Raw genomic sequence first — 23,297 nt, forward strand, 5'->3', positions numbered from 1 at the left:
CGACAATCTAGTAGTATGACATGATTGGTACCAATGGATTCCTTAGGTTTTCTAGTTTCATATGATGCCAGTATCATTAAAACAAATTTGCGTTAACAAGTTATTAACTTAACGCATTAACTTTGACAGCCCTAATATACACACATATACATACAGTATATGTGTGTGTGTGTGTGTGTGTGTGTGTGTGCCCATATATGTCATTTTATTGGAATATTATTACTGATGCTTTAACACATATGTACAATAATTAAATGCTCTCATAAATGTGGTCTATAGAAAATCAAAAAGCCAAAAAGTACATAAAAAAGCTCCACATACAAAAAACAACAAGACAATCATTGATACAATGTAGATATAATGACTGATGATTCATGTAAAGGAAAACATTAATTCATAATGTCTTTTTCATTAGCTAAAGGACCAAAGTGGCTGAATAAATCTAATCCGTGAGCTGAATAATCTGGTATCTTTACAACCTGGGAGGATGCACATATATTTGTAGTTGAACAGCATATCTTACTGAGAGATAGGGATTTACACCATAAATAAAATAAAATGGACATGTAATCACTGAAGATGCTTAAGCGGAGTCGTGTCTTCCTGGGTCTAGTAATGTAAACAAGTTTGCATAAATGGGCACACATGTCTTTTTTTGAGTATGACTCACAAAGAATTGTTTTCATTAGAGACATTCTTTGGGTGACGAACAACTATTTATGTTATGTTCATTGAAGTGGCCTTGTTTGCCAGATCAGCAGCCACGTCCCAGAGGTCTCTGACTTGAGAACTGGGACAGAGAAACTGGGTTTACAGATGTCTACTTCTCAGGTCCCAGGACAATCATCATCAGGCTTACATGATAAGTTGTAGGAAATGATGTGCTGTTCACAGGTTTAAATCCTCAGTGCAGTAGCCTATATGCAGTACATTTGTTTTTACGGATCTCATCTTTAAAAGGGCTAGTCCAATAGTTTAGTATTGCACACATGAGCCCAAGCAATATATTAAATATTATATTATATTTATATTACATGTTCTTGCACATGTTGAATTTTGCACATCTACAGTTGCACATTTACTACCTCAGTTATTTTTTATTAAAGAACAAAACATTGTAACTTGCACACTTTGCTAATGTATATGGTATCTGGCACACTTTGTTAATGTATATAGTATCTTGCATACTTTGTTAATGTATATAGTATCTTGCACACTTTTTTAATGTATATAGTATGTTATTGCACACTTGCTAATGTATATAGTGGGTTATTCTATGTTTATAATTTAGATTTTTTTTTATGCTAGTAGTAGTAGTTAGGGATTTTTACAGTGTATTACAATATTCTTTATATTTTGTATTCTATGGATATATTTATTTTGGGTTGACGTGTACATTTTATGTACTGTTCCTGTGCATTGATTGAATAACCTGCTGCTGTAATAAACAATAATTTCCCAATTTAGGATCAATAAAGTACATCTATCTATCTATCTATCCATCTATCATATTAAATAATTTAATCGATTGACTGCCCTAATTTTATAAGATTGTCATGGGCTTATATGCAAAAATCTTATTTTGCAAAGTAACTAAAGCTAAAAAGTAAAATATCCCCCTCGAAATGTAGTGGAGTACAAGTAGAAAGTAGCATGAAGAGAAAAAAAACTCAAGTAATGTACAAGTACCCTTACATTTGTATTTAAGTACAGTACTTCAATTACATTCCAGGGCGATGCCCACTTCAACAAGCTGTTTACATCAAGTGTTAAAACACCCGTTGACTGTCCCAAACCTGGCAACCCATGATGATCCACGTCGTCATTTCCGAAGTTGAAGAAAAAGGGTTCGCTCGGTTTGTGTCTTCGTATCGCCCGGTTATTAGTGATGGGAATTCCGGCTCTTTTTAGTGAGCCAGATCATTTGGCTCAGCTCACCAAGAAGAGCCGGTTCTTTCGGCTCCCGAACGGCTCTTCATTTTACCACTTCTGCATTTTATAGTTCAGCCAAATTTAGCACTGTTTTGACCTATGATTAGTACTTGTGCAGATATATCACTTAAATTATTCAATATAATTATAGTAAACCTTATAATTTCCAGAATACCATAATTTTACATGCTGCTTCGTTTCCGACTGTCACTCATCTTATCTGCTATTTGCGCACCGCACTCCTCTCTCTCTCTTTCTCTCCTCCTCTCCCTCCTGCTCTGTACCTGTAGACCGTCAGCGCGCCGCGCACCCCCGCCCCTCCCTGCTTGATGGTATTATGATCCTTGTCTCTCATCACCTGATTGGTCGCACGGACGTCATTAACACAACATTTATGGTACGTGTCCACAGGGGCGTTTTTTATCGCAAGGGGACACAACGCTTCCCAACATTGGACACTTGGTGGGCGTGCCACTAGGCGGTGACACGATAGATGATTGACCAATACTGAGCGATGACGTTTTCCCGGCTTTATTTCAATACTTCCGGCTGCACCTGATTGGACAAACGCTTTCCCTTGTGGGCTGTCCGCTCCTGGATTTCAAATCGGACCAACATGGAGGCTCGTTTGAAACTTTCTCTTATTTCACCAAAATAGTTCACCAAAATGTGTTTCTGAAAACATTTGAGGTGAGAAATAAGCCTTGCAGTTGCTAAATCGTTCATTTTAAAAGATTCTCGGGAGTTTCGAGAGGCGGCGAGTCGCGTCGGACACCCGGAGATTTACATAAAGTAGACTAGACATCAACTTTATGCGAATGATGAGCGGGCGTCGTGACGCTCCATTTCTCGAATCGCGACGCCACGCTACCAGAATGCATTGCTGTGCGGCTGCTTACATAGACAATGAATGGGAAGCGTGGAAATGACGGAGCCTGTGGACACGTACCATAAGTCAGTGCATGGAGTGCCCGTGGCGCGGAGAAGATCGTCCTATTGTTCTGCCTTGAATTAAAGGGACTGTTTGTAACTTTTTAAGCGTATAAATGTGCCGGGTCGGGATGCCATGCGCGCTCGCTTATGCGCGCTCGCGTGTGGCCGGAGTCACTGCTCCGCTGCCTGCTTGTCTTCACTCACACCGCGCGCGTTCTCGCTCCACCTCTAGACGTGAACGCGCGCTCACTCCACACTGCAAAAGAGTTAGTAGCTCTGAGAATATCTAGTGAATGTTAGGTGGAAGTTTGTGCAGAAATAAATGCTGCAGCTCCTCCAGACCAACAAAGGTTTTCCGTGTCTTGTGAAGTAACGGGTTCCGTAACGGGAAACGTTATCGTCTTCGACAGGGTGCCGGTGTCTCCCTGCGGCAGGTGAAATATAGAGTGATATTGTGGTTTTAGCTGACGTGTGTCGCCTCACTGTTTTGAGCGATGCTCGTTCATGTTTATTTAGAGCGAGCAAGCGCGAACCCGACACAGACTTTCGTTGAATTAACAGCCACAGGTTTCACTGTTAACAAGCATTTCTGAAAGTTACAAATAGTCCCTTTAAGTAAAGAAAAAAAACGTCTCTCGGACGGGAGCCGGCTGTTATCGTTCACTTAAAAGAGCCGGCTCTTTGAACCGGCTCGTTTCTGACCTACACATCAATAACTCACACAGTTGTTGGTTGTGGTTGATGGTTGTTCAGCTGCATCTTTTAGCTTCACTGTAATAATATTAACCGTCAGGTAGAAGCTGGCAATGACATCTCTCACTTCGAGGGGAACAAGAGTTAATAAAGTGGTGTTAATTCGCTGCCGTGTGGGATCAAATTGAGCAGAGAGAGAGAGAGAGGGAACGTTTGTTTGGTTACCACCGTTACCGACCGACCGACGGTACCGAGGAGGAGCAGCAACAGCAACACGTTAACACCGAAATGGCGACCCCCTATATCCAAGATGATTCTGGTAAGACTGATCAATGTGTGCCAGACCTTTGTCTAACTGAAACAAAACCCCTCTCCATTAAACAACCCGACTACTATCTTTATTTCTAGTTACAGTATTGATCAACAGCAGCGTGTTTATAACGACGCTTTTGATTCACACGTTGTTGTTTTGCTAGCTAATGCTAATGCTAACGGCTAACTCTAGCTAGTTAGCTTATAGCTAAAGCACTCCTTTAGATAAATTACCGTGATATATATTTATATATGCTACTGTTAGGAAGACATTTAATGTGTTACTTACGTAACTTAAGGGTTGTACGTGTTTTTAATCAGCCACGTTACCTTTGTAGCAGAACAAACCTGACTTATTAGCTAGCTAGCATTAGCTACCTAGCTAGTTCTAATTGTCAACGGCCAGTGAGTTCACGTTGTAATAGAAGTCAAACTATCGCGATATTTCATCCAAAGCAACAGTTATTATTAACTATATATTGTGTGAAAAGTTGTTTTCTTTGAGAAAATACCACTAACATTACTAATGTGAGTTATTATGATGGTAAAGCAGTCACAAGCTAGAACGGCAAGATAAGTTCAAAATATTGTAATGACTTACTTAATCAATTAGGACCAATAACAGACAAGTAAGAGAGTATATATATGTCATTTTAAATAATGATATTGCTATAAATCAAATGAGAAACAGTTGATATCATAAACCAACATAAATCCTTCAAATTACATGCCTGACAAATAAATTACTTCGTCACATTGATGCATAAATTATATAAAAATGCTAAATTATTGGTTCACAATATTGCTTAAAATGGTCTACAGTGGTTCCCAACCTTTTTGCCTTAAAGGGACTGTTTGTAAGAATCAGAAATGCTTGTTAACAGCGACACCTGTGGCCGTTAAGTCAACGAAAGACAGCGTCGGGCTCGCGCTCGCTCTACATAGACATGAAAGGAGCATCGCTCAAAACAGTGAGGTGACACACGTCAGCTAAAACCACAATATCACTCTATATTTCACCTGCTTGGCAGTAATGTTAGCTGACCAGACGAAGGTCTCTCAATGAATCACTGTTGATCCTAGTGTTGGCTTTTCCTGCCTCAGCCTCCCGACTGCGGTCGGAGGGAACAGGGGAGACACCGGCACCCGGTCGGAGATGATAATGTAACTCGCTGCGGAGCTCCGTCACTTCACAAGACACGGGAAACCTCTGTTGGTCTGGAGGAGCTGCAACATTTATTTCTGCACAAATGTCCACTGTACATTCACTAGATATTCTCAGAGCTAAACTAACTCTTCTGCAGTGTGTAGTGTGCGCGCATGCACGTCTAGAGGTGGAGCGAGCTGAGCGAGAACGAGCACGGTGGGTGAAGGCAAGAAGGCAGAGGAGCAGAGTACAGCAGAGACTCCGGCCCTGGAGACCAAAGCTATGGTCTCCCCGGCGTCCTCCGACCGCGGCCAACACTGTTTTTCAAGACGGTCTTCACTAGATGTAACTTTGCGGTTTTGGTTCTTCCGTGTAGTTTGTGTTGGAGTCTGAGTTTGAACAGCGTAGCCACATGCAAGAGCGCATGGGACACCGACCCGGATTGATTTATACGTGTATAACGTATACGTGTATGTGTCAGAAGTGACAAACAGTCCCTTTAAGACCCCTTAAAATGAGGCAGTATTTATTTACCTGCAAACCTTTATGTCACATATATCAGCTGTGTGCAGGTCCAGCTAACAGTGTGTCTACTGTCAGTATATAGCGACTGTTTTATAAAAATAACTCCATTTCTATTCACTGCAGCTTTAATTGAATAATAATCGCAATCATGATTTTGGCTTCCCACAATTAACTGAATATGATCGACTGCGATATTGAGGTTTAAAATGTGTGGAAAACTCTGCTGCATATCAAATTTTCAAACTTCCTGGACTAACAGCCAGCCAGCCAGCAGGGGTCGATTGAGATGTGAAAACTTTCCTGGATGTTGCAGCTGCAGTCCAGAGTAGGAGAGTAAAATGCACTGAATTCAGGTGAAGAAGAACCTTAGTTTAAGTCTCATTTTCATGCAAAGATTTGTTAATTATCAGGAATATAGCACAACGTGAAAGTGAAAGCAGTGCTCTGTTGATTTAATATTAGGTGAAAAAGTTTTGGTACAATTTTATTTTGCTTCTAGGAGATGCACTGTGAATAAGGACCAGTCTTATGTTGATGCAAAGATTTGTACATTAGCAGGAATGTAGCACAACATGGAAGTGAAAGCAGTGAAAGCAGTGCTTTGTTTATTCAAATGTGAAAGTGCAATAAAATTATTTTGTCCCTAAAATCAAGGAGTAATCGTGATCTCAACATTGATCAAAATAATTGTGATTATCATTTTGGCCATAATCGTGCAGCCCTAATAGCTTGTCAAACTAGTGCTGGGTTGGATAAAGCCTCAATCATGAATCTTTAGAGTTTTCTTTGGGTTTTTTTATGCCAAAAAAGATTTGAAGCTTTGGGTTTTTTTAAAGTCAACATGCACAGTGACGTCTGTAACTTACAGCAGCCCTTCATGACACTACAACGCATGCCACATCGCCCTGTCGGGGTTTATTTCTCAACAATCACCGGCTCGCTGTACATTATCCCTTTTAATAACATCTAGAATAGTGTTGTTCAGAAGTGCTGCGGTAAATGCTGATATTATTGTTCAATATGTTGCAGTAAAATAGTTAATAAATGCATTGTCCAAACAGCCTACATATAAAATATTTCTGTTGAAATGAATTATTGATGTACCTTATTGGTGCAAATGTTCCCATGCTTATGATTATGTCTTTTAGTGTACTTGGCTATATGATTGACCAGAAATTACCTAACATAATGCTCATAAAAGTCATCTCCCAGATAACAATAACATGTCAGCTATTTAGTGCAATTCCAGCTAATATTTAACAACACAGTTTTGGAGTTTTAAACTGTTCCAGATTAGTGTGGCAGTGATGTGTGTGCACTGCATTATATCATTATATTAATGTGGCAACTGGCAAGATTCTCCATTTATAAAATAAGCTGGATGGGGCCTTGGAGCTGCACAGCTTCCACTGCGTCCAGTTTTTTTATTTATGTGACAGGGACGGTACACATTAATAAACAATGTAGCCGAAAGGCTATTTTTCATCTGTAGTCCTTGGAAAAGAACATAAGATTAAAATTTAGAAAGTTATTGAAATAGTTTATAAGCATGCAGAGCAATAACTAAAGGGGATATTTTCTTTGTCATGATGACAGTCAGAGCCAGCCCCAACAGGATAATATAAAGGTCAGCTGGCTTAAAATTTGCAGTTTAATTCATTCAAACATATCAGTACTCTCTAAAATGTTGTACCTGTTGCTCTTCAGGGAAATACATCGCTTCCACTCAGCGACCTGATGGAACGTGGAGGAAGCCGCGGCGGGTGAAGGATGGTTATACCCCGCAGGAAGAAGTACCAGTGTAAGTGCAGTTCTTCCTCTCCTACAGTTGTACACAGAATGTATAAATCATAATCTTACGACCGGGCCACACTGCCATCATGAGCAGCACCTGTGAATCAGGCCCAGGGGAAGAGCGCTGGGCTTGGAAGCAAATTTTCAGACAGAATTTCTTCATTTGTTGTGCTTTTATTCTGAAATACTTGCACGACAGTGTTGTGGAAAATGATGCTCCATAAATTGAGTACCGGCTTTTAATTGTAATTTATTATTATTATTATTTACGAATGAGCACACGCTTCTTAACCTTTTTCTGTCTAAAATAAATATTAATTATATTTATAATGAAATTAAATGGCCATTATGAAAAGCAAAGGTAGTATTGCACCAAGCAGGGATGCTCTGACCGATTAGAATGAGCCGATATTCATCAAGTGGGAAGTCCTTTTTATCCTCTCACTTCAGTTTTTAATCTTGTGTGTCTGTTTCTTGCCTTTTCAGCTATGAAAACAAGTATGTGAAGTTTTTCAAGAGCAAACCAGACCTGCCACCTGGAATGAACCCGTCCGAAGAAGGTCAGACAAAGCAGCAGCAGCAAAAGATCCCGGGTAGCGGGGACAGCGAGACAGCCGGTCTCTCAAAGGCTGCCAAACGCAACATGAAACGTAAAGAAAAACGAAAACAGCAGCAGCACGGGGACGGGGACGGAGACGCGGACGTGGACTCGGTGACCGACGCTGTCGAGAACGTGTCCATTTCGGAGAGCGGCGAGTCTTCAAACAAGACGGCGGCGCCGGTTTCAGTCTCCTCTCCCGATGATTCCTCAGCAGAAAAGGCCAAGAAGATCAAAAACCTGAAAAAGAAGCTGCGGCAAGTTGAGGAATTGAAGCAGAAAGTGGACTCGGGGGAAATAACAGAGCCAACAAAGGATCAGTTGGAAAAGCTGGGTCGGGTTGCGGCCCTACGGGATGAGTTACAGCAGCTTGAGCGTGATTCTTGAAGCAATAAAGGAAAGCGGAAGAATCGGACAGACTAAACACACAAACTACATACTGAAAGACAGGGAAGGGACCTTTGCAGCTTTGTGATCATGGCTTCCATTAAACATATTCTACCTATTTGATATTCATCATGAGCTCTGGTTTGAACACAGTCCCGGCGCCTTTCAAGCAGAGAACGACAGGATGTCCATGTAGCATCACACCTTCAGAACTGACCGGCCTGTTCTCCAGATAACAATATGACTCCTGCTCATACACTTGTATCGGCCAGGCCTCTCATTTTTAAATATCTTTTAAAGACATCATTGTGAATTGTTTTTTGTGCGTGTCTGTCCTTTCCATTTTGTACCTTTCATAGCATCAGGTATTACTTACACGTACAATATTTTCTGTTTAAGAGAATATAGTTTGTTGACTTGTCTGCTCTTAAGAATGAACATTTCTTTGTAAACGATTGAATGGGCCTCTTGTAGTCGCACTGATGTTGAGCCACTGTTTATACAGTCATTACATTAATTAAAACTACATGCTGCGTAAAATGTTTCTCATATTACTTTTTAGTGGTAGAGTGAACAAGTATTCTGAACTGAATTACTGGGATGTTATTTTGGAAAACAAATCTATATTTTGGTGTCATTGGATATTTTGAAAAAACACTTAAAGGATAAGGCTGGTGATATTGTATATTTTCCTGTTGTCAACAAATCTCATAAAAAGACTAAAAACAATAATGAATTGATCGTACCGACAAGAATCGTCTCTGTAGCCAAAGCTTGATAGAGTTTTATTTCTTTGTGCCATTGAGCTGCATTGTTAAAACAAATATATATATATATTAAAAACACAATAAAATACATCAATGAGCCACACTGTAGCACCTGGTGATGGACATGGACACGGACACTGTAGTTACTTTGAGTTGATCCCACATACACCGTCCTGCTCACTATTAGAACACCAAATGTGTATTAATACGCAGCTGAAAATAGTCCCCAACAACGTTTTTGACGTTTTTTAAATATTTACGCTTTCAGTAGGATCAAATGGACAATAAGAAGAATAAAGAAAGAAGCCACTAGAATCCTTTAATGTAATATGTTAGACTAATGCTTTTGCTTCTAGTATAATGAAATGAAATGTGGTGATTTTTGCAAACAGCTTCTAAAGTAAAGGGAATTTCTTGCAACTGTGTTAAGCCGGTTTGGCACCACTTAAAAGGCAACTCCAGCAAGTTTGTCATGCACTTGCAAAAAGATGGAAAGGAAAAGAAAACATGTAAAATAAAAAAGTGCCCCTTAAAATTAATTTTATGTCCTGATTTCATACCACAAACTACTTCTAAACAGTACATACTATACTTCCCTTAGTAAAGTATTCATTTTCTGCAGTTGGTAAACAAGAAATCAACATACCCTACTGTTCTATACTAACAGGAAATGATACAATACGTGCACCATCATCATCGTCGACAATTAAACTGCTACTGCAGACCTTCCATTAAACTTCACGAAAGCAAAATGGTTTTCCAAGTTTAGTTTTTCTTTTCTTAGATCTTTCTGGAGCGAACTCACCGCCATACACAATTTCTTTAAATTTAAATCTTAACCACCTCCCTTTCCTTTGTCCATTGTATTGTGGGAGAATAGTTTACATCAAAAGCATATTTGAAAAAATCAAGCGTATTTTATTGAGTATACTTAATTTTGTAATTCTCAAATTATGAGAGCAGCTTAGTGTAGTTTGGGAATTGGGACACAGTTTAAAGGGATAGTTCGGGTTTTTTGAAGTGGGGTTGTATGAGGTACTTCCAATCCATAGTCGGTGTATTATCTACAGTAGATGACGGTCGGCACGCTTCCAGTTTGGAGAAACAGATGGGAGTTACCACATGGAAGCAAAGTTATGTACTGCTGTGGACGGGGCCGGCAGCAAAACATATTTTAGCCACTAAAAAGAAAGGCTCACTTAAAACAATTAACATCAGTTTAAGTGTACACTATGTTTAGAACATTTTCGCTGCTTTACCTTGCCGTCAGACAGCCCTTTCCAATGGGGAACTGAAGCTGTTATCTATGCTTTCGCCAAAGCCACCAGACTAAATTGAAGAAACCTGTAATTTCTCCTCCCAGAACACGGGGGTTGCTGGTCTAACGCTGCCACGATCGGTTAGTTTGTTTGTGCTATTTTGTGACTTTGGTGAAAACTAAACAAAAGTAACTAACCAAAGTTTTTTCCAGTGTTTTTGGAATTCAAATTGAACCCGTGGTTCAACTGTAATCGTTTTAAGTATGTCTGAGTGATCTCTCCGTGTTCAAGGAGGCGTTCTCTGTCTCCATTCAGAGGACGATTTGTAGCGATGGTTACATGGGGGCGTCATTGTTTTTCCTTGAATGGGCTTCTACATTGAGAACAATATAATTAGCTGTTGTCTCATAGAGGAAGTGCGGTTAGTTGTTTTCCTCATAGAGCTATAACCATGAAGTGGAAAATGTTTTTATGATTTATGTTTGAATATTGTAGATGTTTCATACATCAAGCAGTATTTCGGGTACAGACTTTAATTCATGTCGTCTGGAAAATAATTCACCTACAAACTATTGTAACTTAATTAAATATCAATGACATAAATGGTTATAAGTTATCACCTTTAATACATGGTGAGTAGATAATCTCCTTTTTTTGTTAATACTTACATTTATTTGCTTCCTTTGTCGTAAACAAAATGACTCGTAAGTTATTCTTAAACACTTCCTAGACAAATGGCTTTAAACGATGTTTGTAAGAAGGCGTGAACATGCTGTTGGTGTCTGAAATATGTGTTGGTTTTGGTCTTCCACACTTCACATTCCTTGTAAAAGGTTTATTATGTGGCTTTGAGGCAGGTCCCAACAGACACTTGACGGTATAAAAACTGAATCCCTAAACTAAAACATCAGCTCTGACGCAGGGAGGACTGATACTCGGAGGATGGCTGTCGATGGAGGAACTGCAGTCTTCAGCGCTACTTAAGAGACCCAGAACTTGTTTATCAGTTGAAAAGTTTTTATTTGACCGAGAGTGATGGAAAAAGACCCAAACCGGAAAATGGAATACAGGCTGGAGTTAATGGTTCTTCTTGTTCTGCTGACAGCAGCTTCATCCGTCGCCCTGAGCAGAGAAGAGTTTACAGAAGCGGTGGTAAGAAAATGTAGAAAAGCTAAAATGTATGTAATGTCAAGTATTTCTTGGAAGCAGCACTTAAACAATGTCCATGATTTTGAGTCTTGCAACTGAATATTCTGTGCAGTTTAAAAGCTGCTTAGTAACACTGTTGTGGAACTGTCCATACTGCAGTGAAGTATTTTGTTTTACAAGAAGAGGAAGAAATGTTTTCAGCTGTAAAACATTACAAATCATTGTGACGTTGCTTGTTTCATTAGGAAGGTTCAAATCGATCACGACTATCTTTGGATGATTTGGGGTTAAATTTGAGTTAAAGGATAACTACCCAATATTATATAAAGTATAAGCTCGACCTCAATCAATTACACCATTAAAGTACTGCTTACATGTAAAATACATGTAAAATAGATGTAATAATGGTCAAATAATACGATAATATTCTGCGTAATGAGTACAGTTTATTGCTAAAACTTGGTACTTTTACTTCAAAGTAAAATTGTGAATGCTGGTCTTGGAGTACATTTTCACTTCCATAATTAGTGTTCTTTCTTTAGGCGTATTTAAGGAAGTATGGCTATCTTCACATCCCACTGGACGGTAAAGGCCGAAACCATCCACCTGAGGAGATAGTGGAAGCCCTAAGGTGACCATATTTCATCAGTTTTAACTATTTATGAAGGTAGCTAGACATGTTTCCCTCTGTTTTGTTTTACCTTTACCCAAGGTTTGTTTCTCTATTTCTTTTCTTTGAATGTCAGAATCTTTCAGAAAGCGACAAACCTGCAACTATCAGGAAAACTAGATTCAGCCACTCTGGCGATGATGAACAAACCTCGGTGTGGACTGGAAGACTCTTTCAATGACAGATCTCTTAAATATCGAGTCATGGGTGGGTAACTACATTCATATTAGACATACAGATTGATGAATGTGTGTAAAAAGTCATATTAAATGTTTCCTAATTGAACAGGTCACTGGAAGAAGAAGATGCTGACCTACCGCATCTATAGTTACACCCCTGATTTGGGTCAGACAAAGACCCGTTTGGCCATCCAGAGTGCATTTAAGTACTGGAGCGACGTGTCACCTTTAAGGTTCAAGGAGCTGCGAGGAGGACGAGCGGACATCAAAATCGCCTTTCACAGGAAAGACAAGACGTGTTCAGTTCCCTTTGATGGAAGAGGTAGGATCCCTGGATGTTTCCTAAACCTAACTAAGTAGTTTTCTTGCCTAAACCTAACTAAGTAGTTTTGTTGCTTAAACCTAATTAAGTCGTTTTTTGCCTAAACCTAACCAAGTTGACCTTTTCCTAAACCTAACCAAGTAGTTTTCTTGCCTAAACCTAACTAAGTAGTTTTGTTGCTTAAACCTAATTAAGTAGTTTTTTGCCTAAACCTTACCAAGTCGACCTTTTCCTAAACCTAACTAATTTGTTTTCTTGCCTAAAACTAAGGAAGTTGTTTCCTGTGAAGACGGAAATTGACAGGTGTTGCTGGACATTTCGCAGGAAAAATTTTCTTGAGATATCGTACGAACCATTGTATGAGAATACGTTGCTGTATACTACAGTGCCTTACTTCCACTCCTGTCATAATTACTACAGTCGCTAGAGGTCGCTGTCGTCTTCTTTTATACCTTCTTTTGGTGATCTACCATGTGAATAGATGATAAAACCTACTAGTGGGTGTAGCAGGGCCCTACTGACCCACATCTATGGGGCTTATATAACCTCCGATAATTGCCTGATAACAGTCTAATCTGCTGAATTTATGAACTTTTGCTGTCAGATGAAACAATGATTTGAAGAATTCTTGCTTTGTCTTCAGGTCGTGTTTTAGCCCACGCTGACGCCCCTGAGTCAGGCATGGTGCATTTCGACGCAGATGAAGTGTGGACAGAGGGGAAGACCTCCGGCTATAACCTGAGGATTGTTGCAGCCCACGAGATCGGCCACGCTCTCGGCCTGGGCCACTCGCAACACCACAGCGCACTGATGGGACCTGTTTACAACGGATACCGCTCAGACTTCAAACTGCATTCGGATGACATACGAGGGATCCAGGCATTATACGGTAATGTCAGAATAGAGTCACAGTGTCAGAGTGATCTTTAAAGTATATTTAATGCAATGTGCAATGTTATCGCTTTTCAGGAAAGCCAGAGAAGACTCCTCCATCCAGAAAGCCAAGTCACTCGGTGCCAGGAGTTATACCAGATCCTTGCAGGGCCACAGTGGATGCAGTAATGTTGGGTATCTGATGCTGTCACACTGCACTCAATAAATAAAACATGCCTTTGTATTTTGATATTCAATCATTTGGGAGATGTATCTACTTACAGCTATGTTTTCTCCTGCATTGTGTGCCTGCAGGTCCTTTGCGTAAGACGTATTTCTTCAGTGGTCAGTATGTGTGGACGGTGTCCAGCTCTGGCTACAACACTCCCATCCTGATCTCTGCGCTGTGGAAGGAGCTGCCAGGGAGCCTCAATGCAGCTGTTCACTCTCAGCGGACCAGCAAATCCTATTTTCTGAAAGGTGGATTCATTTCTAGTTTAAAAAAAATCTCACAAGGGTGTGATGTACGATGCTGGCAGGATACTAAAGAGTACATATCATGAAAAACTCACATTTTCAGTGCTTGTGCTCATACATTTGTGAAATAAGACAACCCAGACAGTTTTTTGTAGGCTGCCGAGATCAGAAAACATGTGATTCAACAAGTCATTCAGATTTGGCTCCCCTTCCTGTGTCACATGCAGGCTCATTAGAATATATCACCCACAGCTTGAGAGCTACCTTTGCAAAGGTGCACCATATTTTTCTTGCAAGCCAATCAGAGCAGACTGGGCTTAATCGGGAGGGGCTCTTAAAGAGACAGATGCTAAAACTGAGCGTTTCACACAAAGGGTGAATACAGGTATATTCAGACAGAATAATGTGTTTTTGGCTGGACCGCAGAGGGCGAGCCCTACAACGCAGCTGAACTCTTTCAAAATGAAAAGGCAGGAATAGTCCTTTGTTTACATTTTCAGGGGGTGTGTGTCAGCGGTTCCACTCACCTGCGCGAGTGATCACCTTGCTTCCCAGCATTGGATGCTTGATGGGCTGCCACTAGACACAGGGCACTCGGCACCTGATTGGTTGAATGTTTTCCCGAGTATCAATATACGTACTTTGCTCGTGGGCTGCTGCTCCAAGCTTTCAAACTGGAATCAACATGGTGGCTCGTTTGGAAACTTTCTTCTCTTATATCACGAAAACAGTTCACCAAAATGTGTTTTTGAAAACATTTTCTGTAAGAAATAAGCCATGCAGTTGCTGAATCTGTCTTTATTTTAAATCGACAACGGTTAGTTTAAAAGTTTCTCGGGAGTTTCCAGAGGTGACGAGTTGTGCCGGTTCGGACGCCCTTGATTTGCATAAAGTAGCCTAGAGCTCAACTTTATGCAAATGAGGAGCGGCCAACTTGACACCTCGTCTCTCGAATTGCCACGCTACCAGAATGCATTGCACAGCTGCTTTACACAGACAATGAATGGGAAGCACAGAAAGGACAGAGGCTGTAGACACGTACCATTAGTGGATTTAACATTATAGACATGACCACTAACTATTTGTGTAACAATTTAGCCACAAATTCACAGACTGACCGTATACACGGTCCAGCCATATACTCAGTTTTGACCGAGTCTTGTTTAAAAGTAGAAAGTAGAAAACCCAAAACACAAGTATGAACCTTGAAATGAGCATGATATATCCCCTTTAACATTTTAAAATTACAGTGCTGAAAGAAAAGCTTTCTTCTCTCCAAATGTTCTTTCACAGAAGACAAAATATGGAGATACTCAGGCTTCAAACTTGACCATGGTTTCCCCAAACGCTTGACCAACATCCCTGCTAACATTGACTCAGCCTTGTACTTCAATAAGAACAGAAAAATTATCTTTTTCAAAGTAAGTGCAAAACACAATATTTCTTTCTGTCTATTTTGAGATTGTTGAATGTCTCTTTCATTTTCTTTCATTTATGTTATTTCAGGGCTCTGGATACTGGCAGTGGGATGAAATTGGCCCGTCAGACTTCAGTTCATATCCCAAACCTGTTGGACAACTCTTCCACGGGGCGCCCAGCAACACTGATGCTGCATTCACATGGACAGACGGACATATCTACTTGTTTAAAGGCACCCAGTACTGGCGTGTAAACCAGCACCACCGATCAGTGGAGAAGGCTCTGAGCACGGCCACACACTGGATGCAGTGTGACGACTGAGCCACCAGAGGCCACCGGGGAGTTGACATAAACTTTATCCTGCACAATGATTCAGTGTAACAGCAGAGAGATGCTTATTTATTTTAACCCTGAATTCCTCGTGTGAGGAATTATTATTAATTATTAATATTTTTGAGGCAAAGTCTGCATGAAATCGAGAACAAATTAATATTTGCATGTTGTAATATTTCTTTTTACATCAGTGATTTATTGGTTTATTGTCCAACAGTCTCCATTTATCTCCTTAATTTAACTGCATATGTTGAATTCATTGTTTATAACCCGTTACATTTGAACTTCAGAAGAATTACAACCCAGTCGACCCTTACAAAAAGAAGTATACCTCAAGTTTATTATACGAAGTAAACTCAGTTCAAGTATATTCCCAAGGATACTTTATGCAATAAGTATACTAGTATCAATGTACTAGTAGTATACTTTTAAGTGTACTACTTCAATACATCTTGGGACTAAATTGGCCCACTTTTTAGTTTATAAAAGTATACATTTAAATATACTTTAAATAAACTTTGAGTACACAACTAGTTTACATCCAAGTTGTATTTTGTACTGCAACTATAATATAAACTATACTACAAGTGAATTTATAGGTATACTGTTATATACTTGTAGCCCACTTTTTTGTTTATGAAAGAACACTTTAAAGTATACTCTCAGTAAACTACTAGTTTAATAGTTTTTACTGTATACTTGTAAGTTTTCTTTCAGTTAACTTATAGTACTTAGCCAAATATACGTTTCTGTACTTTTCAGTATAAGCCAAGTGTACTTGAACTCTTCTGTATACTTGTCAGTATAAGCCATGTATACTTAAGTACAATTTTGTTAAGTATATCACTTTTAAGTACATAAAAAGTGAACTGAAAGCATACGCTCTTATTTTAAGTTTAAAAGAAGTACACCAATAGAACACTTGAATGAACTTCTTTTTTGTAAGGGTAATCTAGACACATGGTACATAGTATTTGGAGAATAAAAGATCCTTTGAAAGAAAACACCTCGACCGTGAAATACAAAGTGTCCGTGAGATAAAACTGAGATAAAAAGGAAGTGATGATGACTGTGTATGTTGTGTTGTCATCATTCAGGGGATTTATCTCTGAGCATGTTGACGAGTATCTGAAGAAGCCGTGTTCCTTCAGAATGAATAGACCGGCGACGCCGCGGTCAGAGGCACCATGGAGCCCGTCTCAAAGTCAAAGTCAATCAGAGTATGTGTGATGGTGCTGATGCTGCTGGTGGACGAGCCTGTTCCATTCTGGCGCTCCTGAAGGCTCTGGAGATAACTCTGAAAGGCAGACAGGAGAAAGACACGTTGTTATATCATCGAACATTGATTGTCAGGGCTATAGATTATGAATGATTAATTCGAATCCGAGCCACTGACCGGCGCCAGGACGTCCCCAGCGTAGCGTTTCAGCAGTGGAGGCCTGCGCTGACGGTATGGTTGAGGTCTTCGCCTTGACTCTCTACAACTGTGCTTCTTGGCATGCTTCTTCTGGTTTTTGTGTGCAGCTGGGAAGCATCAATAAAGGATGAGTATATGACATCACAGAAGGAGCTTATATCTAACATTAAAACAGCCTTGAATTAATCCATAAGTGCAGATTGAATTAAACTCACCTTCTGTGTGTGAGATTCCTTTGGCAGTAAACCACCATTGCACCAACACACCTATCAGACCCATAACAGGCCATATCCCAGTGATCGCCCAGTTAAACCAGCAGAATGGACGTGGGGCGACTTGATAAAACACATCATACACTTGATCTGGCAGCGTAAATGTCCCCACCAGGTAATCCACACCCAGCATCACAGTTGTCGCTCCAAATACAGATGTGTAGATGATGGTGAACAGTTTCTGCCACTGGAGCGTGAAGAGAGCAGCGACAACGCTGGTGACCAGTACAACGGTGAGAGGCACCCACACTGGATTAAGGCTGTAAAACTGTCCGACGACCACCAGGATGGCGAGGGAAAGCAGGCTCCCCAGCTGTAGGCCGCTGATGATGAGTCCTAGCGTGGACACCAGCATGGTCATCAGCCCGCAGAGCACGCCCACGCCCAGGCCGATGCCCGCCTTTGTCTCTGACCCCAGCTGGGCATCCAACAGGGGCTCCTTGTGGTACAACAGGAGAACGACTGCTGAGCTAAACATGAAGCCAGAGAAGAACATGACCATCTTGAAGCAGCGGTATCCTGAAATGTAGAATAAAACATAATTAGACTTGATTTTAAAAACAGGTTCTGTATCATCTCCTCATCCATGTATTCAAATAAATTATATGATTACTTTGACTGTAACTCTAAATGAGCCAAACTGACTTGTTAAAGGAACAGTGTGTAGCTTTTAGGGATCTATTGGCTTTAGATTAATATAATATTAATAAGTATGTTTTCTTTAGTGTATAATCACCTGAAAATAAGAATCGTTGTGTTTTCGTTACCTCTCACAAGCCAACATTTAGTCCGCTTTAATCAACCTCTGGTGCAGTTCATTTGGGCGGTTGTGAACGCCGTAATCGTACTCTGCTGCGGACCAAACAACCGGACTGAGACCGCTTGCGAGAGGTGGTCTCGGACCTTTTCCAAAACCAAAACGCAGGCTGCTTGCGTGGGCATTTGTTGAGATGGATTCAGGTAAACGACAGGTTAACATGAGTGGGAGAGTATCAATTTAACTCTGATTCGGACTAGCCGACGTCGAGACACATTTTCACTGTACTATGTTGTTTTTTCTTAAACTTAACTTAGTGGTTTTGTTGCCTAATCCTAAGCAAGTGTTTTTGTTGAATTCACAACATTAAGCATGTGTTTACTGCGACCGAGATGTGTTGCCGAGGGTTCATTAAGCACATGCTTAGTGCGATGGAAAAAGTGACGCCGAGGGGTCTGACAAAGGCGTAAACATGTGACGAGTTGGGAAGTCCACTTTAAAACCTACAAATGTGTACTATTGGATTGATTCTGATTGTCCTCACAGGCGTATACATGTAACTGCTCAAACACTGATGAACAGTTACCACTGCTGCAGTTCTTTCACTGGTTTCTTAACTTAACTGAAATCTCACTGAGCTGCGTGGAAGAACCTGCCTGATGTTGATGGGTCACACATTGCTGAAATACATTTCACAAGTGAATTTGTTCCAGTATTCATGTCCAGCTCCAACATCTGTCATTAACATTTTTAATGGGAAGAATATCAGAGCAACTGACAAACTGCCTTCGCCTGCACCACTGAAACTGCTGTTTTTCTTAAAATGATTAATTATTTACAGTCAGACAATCCATTACAGGCAAGAGTTACTGGGAACGCAGACTTTGGCAGCATGTGTGTTTGCATAATGTCACATGTTTTAGGTCCATAGGACACACTTCAGTTTGTGTTTATAAGATTTGTGTCCACATATTTTCAGTGAAAACAGAGAAAGCCTCATATTGCTTTTTTGGGGAGCTAATGTTGTTTTTTTTGCAACCAGAAATGACACAAGAGGGTGGAGCTAAATAATACGCTGAATAAGATACTTTCAGGCGACCAAAATGTTATAATTAACTTTCATGAACTGAGAACACACTGTGAAAGGGTTAAAGTTCTAAGACCAAAACACGTACAACTCCCAGACTGGACAGGTAGCGACCTGTCAATCACAAGGTAGCCATGCCCTAAAGCATCCCCTGCTTTATGGTCTATTTGACTCTAAATGGGACCACAATTTACTAAATGAACATCATGCTGTATTGAAGAAGACTTGAAACTAGCGATTGAGACCATAAACTCATGTTTACAATGTCTACTGAGGTAATAAATCAAGTGAGAAGTAGGGTCATTTTCTCATAGACTTCTATACAATCAGACTTCTTTTTGCAACCAGAGGAGTCGCCCCCTGCTGGCTATTAGAAAGAATGCAAGTTTAAGGCACTACAGCGTTGGCTTCATTTTTCAGACATGGAGTTGCTCCACGGGCAAAAGCACCTTGTATTTATTGATTTATTTTTTAATTGGCCTTTTCTCCAGTGTGACTACCTGGAACGTAGAAAATACAACATTGCTGTCAGAACTAACAAGAGCTTCTCTCCAACAGTGCAACAGGTGGCTCTTTATTAATGCTGCTTGTGTCAAATTCAGACAGAGGACTTCCCATCTGCCTCCTCCAGCTTTGTGCTTATCCACCTTTAAAACCCTGACAGCTTTCAGACATCTGCCACTGTGGGTTTACGCCATCAGGTGAGCTAATGAAACATTTATACGAAAGCAGTGACAGCAGGGACATATTGAAATTTAAGTAGCCCGTCTTTACTGCTATACTTTGTTCACATTTAATATTAGTTCTGGTGTCATGAATACATACCGAAAAAGGTGTAGATGAGGCCGAATGAGAGGCAAACAGAGCAGACAATAGATGGGATGATTTCATACTTGATATTAATCTCAAGCGTGCATATGTCCACCTCAGCTAAGCCAGCTCCTGGCTCCTCAGTAACATAGAGTGAAGTGACGTCCATCTTGGAGGATTAGTTTTACTTCTGTTGCTGTGTGCAGGTTGGTGTTTGTTCGTTGACGGGGGGAAATTGGAACATCCTGCATGTGGCATTCAGGGAAAGAGGAAGCTCCTGAACGAAGGACTTGAACTGTTTCCTGTTGTGCACCTGCAAAGAGAGGAGATTGTTTTTTTGTTTAGCTTCCATGGTAACATAGAAGTCATCTCTTTTCAGTTTATTGTCCCGGCTGCTTACTTGAGAGTTATTAATCATCAAGTCTTGCGAGCAACCTGGGGAGTAATCCTTCAAAAGTATTAATCTTAAGTTTTTTAATATGAGAGGATATATTGCTCTTTCCCATGTACCAATTTCCCGTTCAGGAACCAGAGAAGGAAACTGGGGATCCCCTCTGAGTTTAACGTCTCTCTTTCCTGGTTCTTTTGTTCAAGAACAGGACGCAGATGAGGAAATGACCTCGTGGCTTATGGTGGTCATACAGGTCATTGTTCTGAGGTACTCCGTTTAATGAATAATATAACAAAAACAAAAACAGCTCAACAACAACAATACAAGATATCTAACACCCAATAAAGAAATGAAGTGGTGGAAGAAGTACTCAGATCTACTTTTTCTTAACTGATGGTATAATATTGTAACTATTTAAATGATTTTATCTTGTTTATATCTTAAGTTCTGGTACTTTTATATTGTTTTCATTGTAAAGCACTTTGTAACTTTGTTTTTGAAAGGTGCTATATAAATTAATAAAGATATTATTATTATTACTAGCAATACTAAATTGTATACGTTACAAGTAAAGTCTTGCATTTCAAATATTATTTAAATGAAAGTACAAAAGTATCAGTATCACGATATACCCTAAGTAGGTACCAAAACCTAAAGTACTAATTATGCAGAATTGCTTATTTCAGAATATTATTGGATTATAATTACTGATGCATCAGTTTATTTATTCTTATATCTGGTAATCAATAAAGTCTTATTTCAACCTATTTGCTTATTACATTTTGTATTATTAATCTGCATCTGCAAGATAACTGGTGACCAAAGTTAACAGATAAGTGGAATAAAAAGTACAATATTTGCCTCTCAATTGTTGTAGAATAGAAGTATAAGAAAAGGGAAATACAGTATGTCAAAATTGTGAAGTACAAATACTTAACTAAATGTACTTCTCACCACTGGTAACAGCTTTGCATCACTTATAAATTTAAATAAATCATTGTGAATAATTTTTTTTTTAACTGAATGAGGCTAAAAATCTAACAGTGTAAAGACGTGCATCACGTATACACACTCCTACTGTGTTGGTTCACAGCGTCCAGCTTCAGTTTAATGCTGTTAAGGACCTTATCAGATCTCACGGTCAGCAAATGGGATTACAGGAGCTTCAGCAGGTGAATGATCCTCCTTCCTGTTTATCTCAACTATGCGTCCTCTTATAAAGGTGAGCGTGAGAAACACCAAAACACTTACACTTTCTAACTGGTTTCAGGTAAAATAGAAATGATTGACTGCTCTGTGGAGGATGTTCTTCTTTCTACAATATGTGACTGTTAATATCTACAAGATCAAAGAGTTTCACAACAAAATATGCAATAACAGCTCTAAAATAAAAGCATGAAATGAAGAAGTAATATTTCAGAGGCCTACCTGGAATGAGGCATGTCTTCACAGAGTAAATGTGAGCTTCAACAGAGAAATCTTCAGAGGTAGTTTGTAAAGTTCATGTAAAGCCAACAGGGAGTGAGCTGTGATGAGTCTGTTGTTCCCTCTGTGAGCTGTGAGACTGAGCGTCAGACCTGAGCTCATGTGAACAGCTGACTCTGAGAGGGAGGCCATCTGCTCCCAGTGACAGTGGGCGGCTGCTTCTGCCAAGTCCAAGTTCAGCTCTCACTACCCATGATCCTACTGGAGCCTCCACTTTGTCTCTGCATCGCCACGTCAGAGCTTTATTCCACTCCATGTGGCACTTTTAACTAAGGTCAAAGGTGGCTTCAGTTAAAGGGATATTGACCCCTAACATGTCGTTTCTTCTGGGACGTTCAGAATCTCATTTAACAGGAGACACAACAGGTGAATGGGGTAATCTTTTAAACTAATAGATATCACTATGAAACTTCCCCAGTTGATTGCTTACATTAAGGGAATTATTTTTTAGTATAACAAGATTTCTGAAATGTTGTTTAAAGGGGACCTATTATGTTTTTGTGCTTTTCCCCCTTTCTTTTAATGTGTAATATAACTTTTTGTACATGTAAAGGCCCGGACACATCAACCCCGACACCCAACCGTTGGGTCGCCTCACGTCACCAAAAAATTGCCCCTGAACACACCGCAAAGACTACAGCCGACGGCCAGTTAGCGCGTATGTTCTGCGCCTGCATGAGATGAAATAACTCTCCCTACCAGCAGGTCACGATAGTCTGTATTTGTCATTCAAAAAGGGAAACCGGAAGACCGAGGACGGCGGATTGTTATGATACGTACATGAAACAAAGTGGTGTTTGCCGACCATTTTCACACCGCTCTCACTCACCACTTAGCTTCATTCCAGAGGGCCATGTTGTTGTGAAAATATCCGTGTATTGGAATGATCAGATGAGATGAAAAATGAGAAGAGCCTTCTGTGTTTTTCCTCTTGACTTTACTCGTTGGCTTGCTTTCCTCACTTCCATTTCCTGTTCTCGTGCACTCGATTCGTTTAAGCTGAACAGCCAATCAGAGTGATTTCTCTCACTGATGGGCGCCACTACCAATTCAACATGCTGAATGAGCCGAAAAAATTCTTACCGCAAAAACTAGGCCCACAGACGCTCACAAAAAAAGGTCTGCAAGGTTACAAAGTCTTAAATCCGAGCCAAAGGGAGTTACTCTCCCCCACAGAAACACTGCTCCTGAACTGCCCAAAACGCCCTGCTTGAAGTCACGCCTTCTCCTCTGTAACGTGGTGATGTCACCAAGTAAAACATTTGCATAACGGCTAGTTTGGCGCGCCCGCTAACAAAGCTAGTTAGAG

The 23,297-nt window shown here is 40.2% G+C and overlaps 3 protein-coding genes across 3 annotated transcripts; 2 read left to right on the forward strand and 1 right to left on the reverse strand.

Annotated features, from left to right (window-relative positions):
* Positions 1-3,587: 3,587 nt before the first annotated feature.
* Positions 3,588-9,050, forward strand: pym1 (PYM homolog 1, exon junction complex associated factor). Its single transcript, XM_037773646.1, has 3 exons — positions 3,588-3,877; positions 7,250-7,343; positions 7,823-9,050. The coding sequence occupies exons 1-3, from the start codon at positions 3,847-3,849 to the stop codon at positions 8,319-8,321; spliced, it is 624 nt and encodes a 207-aa protein (XP_037629574.1). The 5' UTR covers positions 3,588-3,846; the 3' UTR covers positions 8,322-9,050.
* Positions 9,051-11,270: 2,220 nt separating this feature from the next.
* On the forward strand, positions 11,271-16,318 carry LOC119489287 (matrix metalloproteinase-19-like). Its single transcript, XM_037771523.1, has 9 exons — positions 11,271-11,499; positions 12,039-12,127; positions 12,243-12,373; positions 12,455-12,667; positions 13,311-13,556; positions 13,637-13,735; positions 13,856-14,020; positions 15,311-15,438; positions 15,524-16,318. The coding sequence occupies exons 1-9, from the start codon at positions 11,383-11,385 to the stop codon at positions 15,755-15,757; spliced, it is 1,422 nt and encodes a 473-aa protein (XP_037627451.1). The 5' UTR covers positions 11,271-11,382; the 3' UTR covers positions 15,758-16,318.
* A 368-nt stretch (positions 16,319-16,686) lies between these two features.
* LOC119489261 (transmembrane protein 198-like) lies at positions 16,687-22,178 on the reverse strand. The gene is made up of 5 exons (XM_037771496.1): positions 21,932-22,178; positions 20,128-20,425; positions 17,402-17,977; positions 17,166-17,293; positions 16,687-17,066 (listed from the first exon to the last, which is right to left on the reverse strand). The coding sequence occupies exons 2-5, from the start codon at positions 20,279-20,281 to the stop codon at positions 16,917-16,919; spliced, it is 1,008 nt and encodes a 335-aa protein (XP_037627424.1). The 5' UTR covers positions 20,282-20,425; positions 21,932-22,178; the 3' UTR covers positions 16,687-16,916.
* Between the last annotated feature and the right edge of the window lie 1,119 nt (positions 22,179-23,297).

This window comes from Sebastes umbrosus, chromosome 6, assembly GCF_015220745.1.
Source record: "Sebastes umbrosus isolate fSebUmb1 chromosome 6, fSebUmb1.pri, whole genome shotgun sequence".
Taxonomy (NCBI): domain Eukaryota; kingdom Metazoa; phylum Chordata; class Actinopteri; order Perciformes; family Sebastidae; genus Sebastes; species Sebastes umbrosus.